Here is a 13,447-nt window from a genome sequence, read left to right on the forward strand (position 1 = left end):
CAATGAAATAAGTCAATTCCCAAAGGACAAGCATCACATGTTCTCTTTGATATAAGGCAACTTTCATGCAAAATACAAAATCAATATATAGGTAAACACGTATATACATATATTCAAGAGGAACTGCAAATGGAGGCAAGTATACCATAAAGAGACACTGCAGCATGCATCTCTACTTCTGAATAAAAGGATGACTCCCAATGAAACTTTTAAATATATCTTGACAACAGAATGCTGGACTTTCCACCGTCTATACCTTCTATGTCACGATATACTTAAACAGAAGAATGATAGACTTTTGACTGTGGTCTAAGGATAGGGGGAAGCAGTGGGGTGGGGTAGTAGAGGAAGGGGACCCACAGAAGAGGCAAATTCATGAGTCTAAAGAATTGCATACCATTTTTAAAAAACAATACTTTCCTGAATAACAGGAACTCTTAGATTCAGTCACACTAACTTTAATGAGAGAAGTCCCAAACACTTAAAAAACACTCACATGGAAAACAAAGTAGATTTTTAAAAAGCTACTAAATTCTTCAAAACACACTTTATACATCCCTCAACACCCACTGAAAAACCAAGCATGTATTTAAGCTTAGAGACTAAATTTATTACCTCCATAATATTGCACAATTAGGCATGCGAAAAACCCAAGATCTACTTCCTATCAAAATACCCTACAAGCAAAAAAAATCACATTATGATGGCAATTTTTTGAAAATTTTCAACCTACTTTTTAAAGCACATTCCTGTTATTTAAGTGCTAAACACAAGAGTAAAAGCTTATAGATCTGAGCACTTAACATATATATGTGCAAAAACATGTACACATATGTATGCATGCGTATGTAGGATACCATGCTTGTACACATTATCATACAAGATCTTCTTCAACTGCTACACCATGCCTAAAGGACAGGGTGAGCAGCACAACCAGCACTTCAACCAAGCCTAACCCCACTGTGCATAATTTTAACCTGGTGGGGCAGCTCCTGTCAACTCTATCAGATGCTACTTCTCTTTCCAAAGACATTCCCTATCCTACTTTAACATGTGTCTTTCATATAACCCAAGGACTCAAGTGCAAAATAAAAGAGAAACAGAAGAAAAATGAGTTATCCAACATATATACTGTAAAACATAAATGCTTGTAGTGTCTGCTTAGGAAAACGAAATATAATCACTCACATATCTACATGTGAAAGTAATAGCTAAAAATCCTGGCTTTCTACAGGTGTGTACTACCGGTAATAGTCCCTCTGTGACTCAGGATCACCCTGGCTCTCAGCACCATTCTCCAGGATGAAGATGCATCAGCAAAGTCCATGCTATTTACTCAACTGCTTGCAATGCTGTTCCTTCATCTTCAGACCCAGCTGTGCCTCCCACCAACAGGACTTTCCAAGCACTAGCTGTTTCTTCTCTCTGGAACCCACGGACTTACAGAGCAGGAAGATAGTCCCCCTTCTTGCTATGTACTACCAGTGCTACATACCACCCTCTTCTTTGCTGTCCTTTAAAAACACATGTGCCCTTAGAAGCTCCTGGCATAATTTTCTCCCTGAAGCTGTCACATACTCTTTGTGGATCACAGTTACAGAACTCAGCTACTACACTCGTGTCCATTCTGTCAGTCATCTTAACAACCATGTCTTCACACCCCTCGATCTCCTCTAGCCTTTCTTGTCTTCACTAATTGTGCCGCCTCTGAACAACAAATGAAGTCACCTCAGTGTCACCACAACTTTCCTGCCTTGGTGCCAAGATTCAAACACTACCATTCTAACAAATGATTGGGCCAAATCTCCTACTACAGTGAGTCCCCCAAGTTTCCCGCTACTCCTTGGTTTCTGAACACCTGTATTCCTGGCTTACTCAGTTTAGACTCCCTGCTCACCCACACTGCCGCAGTCCATCCTGACAGTGTACTTTACATAGACTTCAATCCCTCACTGTTATTTTCCCTCTTTGTATTTGCTGGGAAAGCTTGAGTCTTAAATGAACCCAACTACCTACATTGTGTTGGAAATCAGCTTGAACGCTCAATCATGCCGGTGAAGCAACTGGTCTTGTCAAATGATCACAAATGCCGGGTCTTCAGCATGGCCCCCAAGCCTAGCTCTCCCATACCTACCTTTGTCTCTCGGAAGGTTCCCCACACTCTGAGGAAATGACTTCACCTCATACTTCACAAAGGAAGCAGAATCATAGGAAACTCATCATCAACTTGCACCAATAATTCTTTCTCATCTCTCTGCCTTCTTTTTTTTTTTTTTTTGGTTGTTGTTGCACTGGGCCCTGCCTTCTGCTTTAAGGTCTTGCCCTTCTTCTGCATTCATTGGTTGGGTTTTTTTTTTTTTTTTTTTTTGACAATCTTTACATGGTTAATTAGGGCACAAAGGTTCAAGGGCTAGGGGAAAGTGGATAAGACTATTATTTCCACATTCTCTCTCTCTCTCTCTCCCTTTTTTTTTTTTTTTTTTTTATTTGGGGTAAAGGGGGAAATAATGGGAGAAGTCCCACTCAGTCTCCCACCCTTCCCAGGTCCCTGATGTGGGGTATGCTCTGAGGGTCCTGCTCAAGTGGTTTTGACAGTTCAACAGTTATGAATTGCTGCCAGTCTCGCCTTTCCAAGCACGATGAAGTCGCTGCAGAATCCACTGATTGACATAGTCCATCATAGAGTCTCTGTTTGCCCAGTTTTTCACTGCCAACATATGGCTGGGGTAGTTGATTAATTTGCTGTCCTCTGTTGTGGTGCCAGGTATCCTCTGTAGGTTCTGATGGACTGCCATATCCTCCATGTGCCCGATTGTGCTATCCACTGCTCCTGTCTGAGCCTCTGAGGCAGCTTGACTGCCTTCCTTACTTTTAAAACAGGAGAAAAGTATCTCTACTCCAATTAGTAATCATTCCTCCCACGAAACTGACCCAGGACACAGACAGCAAAGTGACTAGGAGCAAAGTCCTTGAGTACCAGAGGAGCTCATTTCACCTTTCAAAGAAAACCATTCTGTTACATTATATTTCTTTGTAACTACTTTTTAACATTTTAGTCTACAAATTCTATCAGTTGCTATTTTCCCTAGCTGTCAATCATATTTTGTAGCTTCTCTGGGTACCTTACAATGTTTGATGGAATGCCAATCACCACCAAGTTTTATGTTGTAGAAACTTTCGTTATTTCTTTAAACACTTTTAACGTTTGTTCTGAGACAAAGGTACCTGAAACTTATTTGACTTTTTTGTGGTTAGTGTTCAATCTTTGTTGACCAGTGTTTCCATGTTTCAATAAACTGCTCCCACTATTAAGCCAATACTCCCCTTTTGGAAGGCACCATCTGGTGCTCCTGCTTCAGGTAACATTCCCAGGCCTGTGAGCTTGCTTTCGCTTCCTTCTTTGCAGGGTCCTCTCTCAGCAGGTTTTCTGACAGGCCCAGGGCTGGGTAGAATTAACTTGGGAGTGACCCCTGGGGGTCTCCATACCCTTTCTGGACAGCTCTGCTACTTCTGCCTCTAGGTTTTTGTTCGTTTGTTTTTTGCTACTCTTGGCTCTGAGCTCCCAAAACTCTGAACTCTTTGCTCCTCAAAGAAGCTGCCGGCCTGCTTTGGATTTCTCCTCTCCCCTCCTTGTAATGGAACCTAAAAATTGTCATGGGAGAGAACTACAGAAACCTAAGGTTCGGTTTTGTTGATTTCTCTCCTGTGTGTTTTAACTCATTTTTTAAAAGAAATCATTTGCTTATTCAGCAGCCCCCTTTATCTACTGCCCTATTTTTTTTGTGCTCTCTTTCCTAAAGAACTTTGGCAAAGAGAGTTAACTGGACTTGCTGTGTCCCTTTCTCGTCTGTTATTTTCTATTCCAAACTGGGCTTTCCTTCCATCCACTATAACACAAAAGGTCAATGGCATGCATCTCAGCATTTACTTTCCTGCAGTCATCTTCTCAGTAGACACAATCAATGTCCTTTCTTCTTATTATTTATCCTCATTTTCTTCCTACCCCTTTGATAGCTTATCCTTTAAATAAGTCCCAACTAGGTCACAGTCTGAAATACCAAACATATGCTATAGACCTACATATATACTGTATCAATCCATAATTTCAAAATGACACACTTCTAGTACAAATTTCTCGAATGCACTACATTCTTACATAGCCAGTTAGTTATCAATGAATGAGAAGCACTCCAAACTGAACTAGTCCACCCTTTCTACACCCACCTCCTCCTCCAACATCCTGAGTTATCTCCAGGCGAGAGGTCCAATCATCTATCTAGGTGCTCATCCTTAACTCTTTCCATCCATGGCATTTCAATCAAAGGGTGACTTCCATAAGGTCTACCTTTAAAATATTCCTCACATTCATCCACTTCTCTTCTCATCCACTAGCACTCTACTTAAAGCCACCATTAGTGTTTACTTTTTGTCCAATATGATTCATTCTCCACTTGGCAGCTAGTTATGCCACCGTCACTCCTTCCCCATAAAAGTCTCCAGTGGTTTACTTCCATTCAAAACAACAGGAACTCCATTGTAGCTTTGCCTGATCTGGACCCCTGAATATCTATGGTTTTTCATCTCAGAAAATTCAACCCTGTACTTGCTCTGTTCTAGTTATCCTAATCTTTTTGTTCTAACCCCAGGCTGTAAGCCTGGAATGTTCTTTATCTGTATCTTCACACATCTGGCTCATTCCCATCCTGCAAGTTTCAGGTCAAATGTTCCTTGATTACACAAAGAAAACTATCTCCTCTCCTTCTACCAGGAATTCTGTATTATTTTGCTCCACTGTAATAAAAGTCATATTATATTTTCACTTTCATTTTCATGTTTTGTCTGCATTATTTCATTAGAATTCAGCTGCCCAATATACCAAATATGGTGCATTAACAACATCCAGGCAGTGTTTCAGGTGCTGAAAACACATCAATGAATACAGCAGAAATAAAGTCCTGCCCTCACAGAGCCCACACAGCAAAAAGTCCTTGAGATAACTCCTGGCTGTTCACTGTGCTCACAGAAACTGGCTCACAGTGAAGAAGTAACACACTACTGCTACAGAAATGAATACAAACAGACCCATTTATTTTCTCAATCTTTGCTGAATGTAGCTGCAGCACTCCAGTATTTGAGGCTATCACAAAATTCTGGTTCTAATCTCAAACTCATAAAGGCATTCTGTGACTACTACACCCATTCATAGCTTTCACTGTCTTTAACAGCTTAGTTTTAGAACTTGACTCTTCTAAAACTAAACTGGAAGCAATTACCCATGTACCAGATTCTATATAAAATACATTTATGTAACATGCAAATGAAGGCATTCAGTCCAGATTTACCAACTATTTGACAAGCACATAAAATAGATTTGGAAATGGACAACTGCATGTCAACACAATACGTAACACCCCACAGCTACTTTGGACTGCTTCTCCATCTGGGTGCACAGCAGGTTTACACACCCGCACAATGTCAGAGGCCAGGGAAAGCCTCCCAGGATGAGGCTTTTCTCAATCAGTGATTGTCTACACTCAAATTGTTCAGTTTTGTTTTTACAACTACATTATGCAACTGTTCAAGGAGTGAACACAGATAAATACTTATGTCTGAACTCCTCCCTCTCCATCCCCCAAAAAGGGACTATACAAATGGTAGAGGTCATTTCTGAGCACCAACAAAATGGCCATCCTAAAAATTCAATTCATGTTTGTACTTATGAAATTCAACTTACCCCCTCACTTCTCAAAGCTACCTCATAAGCAATAATCAAGACTGTTAACACATCAGAGACTAAAGGTCACACAGGGAGGGTAACAGACTCCAAAGTCACAAAGTGAAGGTACATTTTCCCGAGAACAGACAACTACTACTGGAGATTCTAAATTACAAATCACCCCAAGATACAAAAAACATTAGGAAATGCATTCAGTCAATCACAGGACAGTAAGGCCACACTACACTGAGGGATATTCAACCAAAAACGATTTGCCATCACAATCTGTTAACAAAATTCAGCAAGCTGTCACAGTGCGCACCCAAAGGGGAACCAAGCTTTTTAAAAATAACATCCATCACTGCAAATAACAGGAAAATCTTGTAGAGAACTGCTGATAGCTGCATTTATCAAAGCTACAACTCAGAAAATACATTATAGACTTGTTAAGTAAAGAGGTATGTTTTCTGTCTATTTACTTCAGCAGGCTAGTGGATGAAATTCATCTAAAGCTGCAAAGTTGAGAGGCCACCACATTTAAAATAACATAACAGCTCAAGATCATCACCTATAATTACAGGCTTCCAGCTAAATTAATATAATCAAGGCCAATGTGCCATAAATGTGAAATCAGTGTAAGTAATTCATGGAAAGCAATTGTAGCCAGTCGCTTAGAACACAAATCCTTAGTTTACTTTGTGACTTCCCTATACTTCGGTTACTACCAAAGAGTTGTTAAACTAAGTCATGCCAGCGGCCCAAGAGCTCACCGTGAAAGCACATCCACACTGCAGTTTGGTATCCAAGAGTATTCAGTACTTCACAGAGCTCCTGCACATCACAAGCGCACAGTTCATGTATTCCTAGATTACAAACTCTCATTTCCTCATGGGCTCTTTTCTTCTAATAAGTAGAATTAAGTTATGCCACTATTCCATGGAATTACCTGTCCCTTTAAAATGCTACCCCCTGCTTTTAACCACCTGCAAATGACAGTGACTCTTAAGTTGAGTCACAAATATATCCAAGACTCCACACCTTCACAAATGCAAAGGAATTTACTTCATCGCTTAACAACATGGCTGTCGGATATGTGTGTGTGTACATGTGTGTACGCATGCATGCGCACGCATGTGTCCATGTACAATTAAAGCTTCTCTATTGGCCTCACTACCGTTATCCCACCACTACAAACCATGACATCTTAGAACACACACACACAGTCCATTTTAAATTAGATATTAGAAAGATCTTAGGAATGGCTGGCATAGTATTTAATCCTGGCCAAACTTCTGAACCTTTACACAGTTTTCTAACCCACTTTTAAGATTTAAAACTATTCTATATTTTGACGTTACATTTAATTAAATTCTATTAAGCGACCAGCATCACGGCAGAAAATCGGGTTGAGCTGCCATCTGCAACACAGGTAAACCGGATCGGAGAGTCAGCTGGCTGATCTGCATCTGATCTAGCTCCCTAAGGCACCTTGGAAATCAGAAGAAAATGTTCCAAGTACTTGGGCACCTGCCAGCCATGTGGCGGCCTTGGGCTCCAGCCCAGGTCACTGTGCACCTTTGGGGAGTGAACCAGCACATGGAAAACTTTCATCTCTCTCTCTCTCCCCCTGTCAATCCGCCTTCTAAACAAATCATTGGTTTTTAAAATTCTATTGAATAGAAGACATCACTTCCATATAAATGCCCATCAACAGGCACCCACATAGCAGCATTAGAGAACAAGCCCACTCATTTCAACTACTGTTTCCCAAGAAAGTGATGTCTAAGTACACTCTAATCCCAAATTTTTCTGAGCCAACTAGCCACTCAAACTTAACGGCAACAAAGTAAACACCTGGACACTGGAGTTTCTAATAGGTCTCTCTGGTGGTCGAGGCCTCAGTCTTCCTGGGCTGTGACATCATTTTACAATGATCCTTTTTCTAGTAAGTCTACTTACTTAATAACTGACAGGCTATAAGAAAACAAGAATTTTGCTATCAGAAATTTCTAGTCCAGCAGATCTAAACCTGAGCTTTTGGCCCCTGCCTATTACAAAAATGTCAAGAAACTGATAAGCATCCACCTTCTACTAGAAAGACATCACAAAACATTTTACACAACACATGGGAATTTACCCTTTCTGAATCATTTCCATTAATTTTCAGAACCCTGGCCTAGAAGCTTCTACTCAAAAATACCTGGGACAATGTAGAATACACTCAGATTAGATTTCAATGCTGTTTCTTAACCATCCTTGATGCTTACCCACACTGTTCAACATCTAATGCTAAAATTCAAAATATTCAATTCCTTTCTAATCCAAGTTGGTGTTGTTTTTTTTTTGGCTAAACTTTGTTAACTCTGAGATTTCACATAATTTCTCTTCAAGACAGTAGATAAAATGGAGAAATCTAGACTGATTTTTACAGCTCAAGATAAAAGGGTTAAAAAAAACACACTGGATTAAAACACTAAAAGCAAAGAACAAAAACCGATTTTTTCCAAAAAACAAGAAATAAAACTTAACAAGTTTATCATCTATTCTTGTGAAACTGATTCTGTCATAACTTTTAACTGACAAAGCTGCAAAGTGCAGACAACTCTACAAACTCAGACATTACATCTCTGACACTCGTGATCAGGTCAAGTCCTTCAGTTCATTCCACTCCAGGTATTTTTAACTCTACCACAATGATCAAAAATGACAACAAAGTTTCAAAAGCTCAGTAACATTTTTCAACTGCAAACTCCTTGGGAGGGAACAGGGCCTCTAAATTTCTTCAAAAAGTTCTCCCTTGTGCTAGTCTAGCTTACAGTATTAAAATGGGTTAAAGGGCAGTACAACAGTTACTTCCCCAGAGTAAAAAGACCAATGCTTTTATTAATTCTACAACAATTACTACTTACAGTCCCATGCAGATGTATTTTGTTGGTGAAATGCTTTAAGGAACAGGCATTAGAAACTCCTCTCAAGCCTGACTCAAGACGTTCAAGCTAACAGTAAGTATGTAGCTTTTTCTAAATTGGCGTCCATTCAGATTCTAGGTTACCCGGCCTAGGAAGAAGCATTACTAAGGTGTCAAAAGGCATCGTTTTCCTGAAGCCAAGGCAATTCAAATACCTTTGTTTACATTTGGTATACATTTTAATACTGTGTAACAGGAGGCTCCAAAGACGCTGCTTCAGTGGCCAGCACTCCCAGGACTAAGCCGAGAGAACCGCACCAGGGACTTCTACTCCCTTTAAGTTCAGTGTCAATTCTTGGGGTGTATGCTTCATTACACAGCGTCTGTTTGATGTGAAAAAATTCACTGCTAATGGATAAAAGCAGCCCGATTCCGGGGATCGGGAGTGGGGTCTCCATATTCCCTCCTAAGTGAACGGTAACTATCGCTCTGTTAAGCGAACAAATATTAACTCGTAAAATGTAACAAGCCCTGGTACATCAGCTGAATTCAAGTTATTTTAGGGTACAGCTCTTGGGACTCTGCAAAGTATCTCTACAGCAAGACTGCACTCAGCTTCTCAAGTGCACTGCCCTTGGGTTGGCTGTCTGTCTGTCTAACGCAGGGTAACTGTAATCAATTGCCAGAGCTGGTGACACTCCCCAACCTCAAAAGTTTTCCGTAGAACTCATCAATGGAAAAAAAAAATAAAATAAAACCAAAAGACGAGACGCTGCAATCACAAGTACTTTAATTTGAAAACAAATCACTTATTTAAAAACACGCATATGGCAAGATTCTACCCTGGAGAGGTCCAGCCGCGCGCGAGGAGCGCACGCACAGTCAGCCGTGCACAGGACTTGCTCCAGGTCACATCTGACTGTCCCAACCACCTCACTGGAAAAACGGTCAACAGTCCAAGCGGTTTCCAGAATTTTATTGTCAATGTTACAGAGCACAGCTTCAACTGTAAGAAGACATACAGAACCCGCCACGGCTGACAGCACAGCTTTCCACAACCCATGCTTCCCAATTCCCATGAACTGTCAGTCAACACACCGACCCCGGCTATACGGTTTGCACTTGCAGATCTGCAGGCAAGGTCCGGGGATCACGAATCAGCAGGATACACGGCCGAGGATATGGGGGAAACACTTGAAACAGTCTAGCCTCCCTGTGCCGCCCACCAAGCAAAGCTCCACGACTTATAAGGGTCCTGCCACCGCTGACACGCGGGAACCCACCCGAAGGTGCAGCAGATACCCCGGTGTTCACAACCAAGTGAATAAGCTGACTTTCCTCGAGCTGTCAGGAGTGCTGAAGTTTACAGTTCCCCCAGTGACTTGGGACTTGCGGAGAGAGAAGCGGGCAGGCAGGAAGGTGCAACTCAAAGCACACACCTGCCGCGCACCCTAGACAGATCTGCGACACATGCCCAACATTACACAGGGAGGAAAAAAACAAAAGTCCGGAACAAGCAGGCGGTGACCAAGGGTCTCCCCCGGCTCAGGGTAGTCGGAGGCGTCAGCCAAAGTCGCAGCCCGGACAGCGCGATGGACCCTCGTCTTCCACTCCAAGCGTGGAAAAGAGGGGGCCCTCCCGGACAGACCCCCCTGTACCCCGGGTGTCTCGGGACGAGCTGGGGTCTAAAGCTGGCTTCCCCCGCCCCTGCGGGGACTCCACGCTGGGGCAGCCCCACCTGCTTTGCCCAAGGCCACCGGGGGAAGTGAAAAATTCCCCGACTGCGCCCGGCGGCGGCCCGGGAGCGCCACCCGGCGGCGCGCGCGCCAGCCTGCAAGCCGGGGCAGCGGCGGCTCGGCGCGGGCTGGGCGGCTGGCCGCCCCGTCCTCCTTCCTCCTCCTCCTGCTGCTGCTCCTTCCCCCGTCGTCCGCCGCCCGCCGCCCGCCGCCCGCCGCCGCCCGCCGCCACCGCCGCCCCCCAGCCCGTTCCCCCTCTTTCCGGATGCACCAGGCCCAACCCAAGCACTAAGACCACAAAATGGCTGCCGGCCGCTTCGTCACGTGACCCCTTTGTGCCTTTCGGGCCCCACGAACTCGGCGGGACCCGGGTACCAGTGACCGGGGTGGTCGTCGGCGGCGGCGGCGGCGGGGAGGGGGAGTGGGCCTGAGAGGAGGAGGAGGAGGGGGCCCCGGCGGGGCCGCGGCGGCCGGGGGGCTCGGGAGGCGGGCGGGGGGAGCGGCCCGGCCGGCGACCGAGAAGATGGCGGCCATTTTGTGTGGGGGGCTGCTGCTCGGCCGCCGCCGCCGCCGCGGGCAGCCGTGGCGCGGGCCCGGCCAGGGGAGTTACCACGTACCGACTCCTCTTCCTTCTCCATTCCGGTGGGCATCTGCGGCACGGCCCGGTTTATCGAGGCGTATTCGTGCAGGTCGGGCAGATCCTCACAGCGGAACACCGGCAGCGGCTTCGAGGCGTCTAGCGCCCGCGCCCGAAACGACAGTTTACTCATCTCAGGCGCAGCAGATACCTCTCGGCTCTGGGGAAACGGCCCCGGCCAGCGGGATCATGGAGAACCCGGGGGTTCGGTCCCCACTCGCCGACCGCTGCCGGGGGGACTGGAGGAGGGGCGGAGCGCAGAGCCCGCCGTCTCCGGGCACTTCACACCAGCCGGGAGGGTGGGAGGCTGTGCCGCTCCGCTCCTCTCTCGCTCGCTCTCTTCAATACGCCATGGCCAACATGGCGGACATTAAAACTCCACTGTGCGCTCTTCAGCCAACCCCAGCCATTCCCCACACTGCATCGCGCAGCGGCGCGGGCACGCGGGCGGGGGGGGGAGCGCGGGCTCGAGGCCGGCCCGGAGCGCGCGGCCCGCCAACCCCCGGCGCCCGCCCGGCCCGCAGCCTGCGCCCCGTCGCCCCGCGCCCCGCGCCCCGCGCCCCGCCGCCCCGCTCCCGGTCACCCCGCCGGCCCGGGCAGGGGCGCTGAGGGGGGCGCTCGGACGCCGGGGCGCCCGCTCCGCCTGGCAGGCTGGCGCAAACGCTCGCTTTTTCTCACGGTCGCTCCCGCCCCCCTCTCCACCAGCGCGCCTGGTTTGTTTTTTGTTTGGTTGGGTTTTTTTTTTTTTTAATTTTGTTTTGTTTTTTTTTTTCCTGACGGGCTAGGGTTGCAGAAAAAAAACAAATGCACCGACATGCTGCCGGGGGCGCTGGGGAAGGCGATGGGGAGGAAGGAGCGGCGCGGCTCCAGGGCACCTGTGTCAGCCCGGTTGCTAGCCGGGCACCGGCCGCCAGCGATGCCCTCCGGATCCCGAGCCGAGCCAACCCGCGGGGATGTGGAGGCCGAGGGACGCTCCAGAGTCACGGCGCACTCCTACCCGAAGCATCCTGGTTAACCGTGGCGTTTCCAGTCTTTAGGATAAAAATCGCCAGCGGAATCAGAGGGGAAGTGCGACTTTGGTAAACTTTTCATCGGTGATCATTGTTATGTCTGCTGCAACTTCGGGTTATACTATTTGATAGACTTCACATCTCCAGGTCTCTCCCAGCAGCCCCAGCTTACAAGGAAGGCATCCTACTCGGCTCCCAAAGTAGCACTTAAAAAAAAATAGATGGTACCATTTTTATCTGTTTCTGCTTCTGTGCAGAAACAATTCAAGCAAAGGGCATTCTTACTGGACACTTGACAATTCAGGGAAAATAAAATTAAAAAAAAAAAGATCACAGCAAGATCTACCTCAAAAATCTGAAGACCAGTTATTTACATTCAGTTCACGATTTTCTGTAAATTGCTGTTTTCGACATCACCATGACTCGAACTTGTTTTCGGAAAACTGTATAAGATGGAATCACACAAAAACACCAACCCTAGTAAGAAAAAGCCCAGTAAATGGAAGAGCGCTGTAGACTGGAGAGCTGACAGATTGCTGACACTTGACTGATGTTACACAGGGAAGTGGGTACCCACTTTCCTCTTTTCGGCAAGGCATTTAAAAAAAAAATCAGAAAGATTGTTGCATTCAGTGTCCTAATTTAACAGCAAAATTTCCAAAGTTTGCTCAGATATACAGCCATGTTTTTTAAGTTTGCTATTCTCCCTGGGGGCTGTGATAAAATAATAATAGTAATGGCTCTTCCTGAATACGGTTTTGGGATGAACTGTTATTAGCTTCCGGGCGCACAGGAAAACTGCCGTGTCCCAGGCCGGTTTAGCTGCCTTCCACCGGGTGGGGTTGGAGCCAAGGAGAGCATAAACCTCAATTCTCTAAAAAGATCCCGAGAATGGAATATTGACAGCTCCACTGTGGAAGGCAGAAGCACTGTCCACCTTTCCTCCACTGAGACCATATTCATCGGATGAGCAAACGTTCTTGAACCCCTTAGCCTTTTAAATACACTGCTCGGCCTGGTTCTGGGCACCCACAGGGCTCCAGGGCTCTGGGAGGAGCCTATGCGGTGGGGAAAATGGCCTGTGGTGGGCAATAGCCAGAGGGCAAGGTGTGGGGATGATGAAAGCCCAGGTGGGGCCAGGCGGGAGAGGCAGTGGACCCTGGGGGGGGATGACAGCTGCAATAGGCACAGGCAGCTGTTTTTGGAGATGTTATCCTTCTAAAATGATGTAGGATAAGTATGGGTTAGCTCTGCAAAGCAAATGAAGAGAAGGGTGTCAGAGGTGAGGTAAGGACAGCAGCACAGTGCATAAAAAGCAGAAACTCAAGAATTTGTCGATTCTTCTGTGAGAAACACCTGTTTATCCAGGTTTAACAGCCGTGAAAATACTGCGTACTAGTCCTCTGCAGCTACAATCTTTAGTTCCTGAAAATCATGACT

The 13,447-nt window shown here is 45.8% G+C and overlaps 1 protein-coding gene across 5 annotated transcripts in view; it reads right to left on the reverse strand.

The window, feature by feature from the left end:
* The window catches only part of EPC1 (enhancer of polycomb homolog 1), a 69,321-nt gene extending 57,884 nt beyond the window's left edge, over positions 1-11,437 (reverse strand). The window contains exon 1 of one of the 5 annotated variants that reach the window (XM_040988087.1): positions 10,978-11,437. In XM_040988087.1, coding sequence (XP_040844021.1) covers positions 10,978-11,130 — 153 coding nt within the window. In that variant the 5' untranslated portion in view covers positions 11,131-11,437. The remainder of the gene's footprint in view (positions 1-10,977) is intronic. The other 4 variants (XM_040988089.1, XM_040988086.1, XM_040988088.1 and 1 more) reach the window with 4 other exon arrangements.
* Between the last annotated feature and the right edge of the window lie 2,010 nt (positions 11,438-13,447).

Source organism: Ochotona curzoniae, unplaced genomic scaffold (assembly GCF_017591425.1).
Source record: "Ochotona curzoniae isolate NIBS_2020 unplaced genomic scaffold, NIBS_Ocur_1.0 contig_4797, whole genome shotgun sequence".
NCBI classification, from domain to species: Eukaryota; Metazoa; Chordata; class Mammalia; order Lagomorpha; family Ochotonidae; genus Ochotona; species Ochotona curzoniae.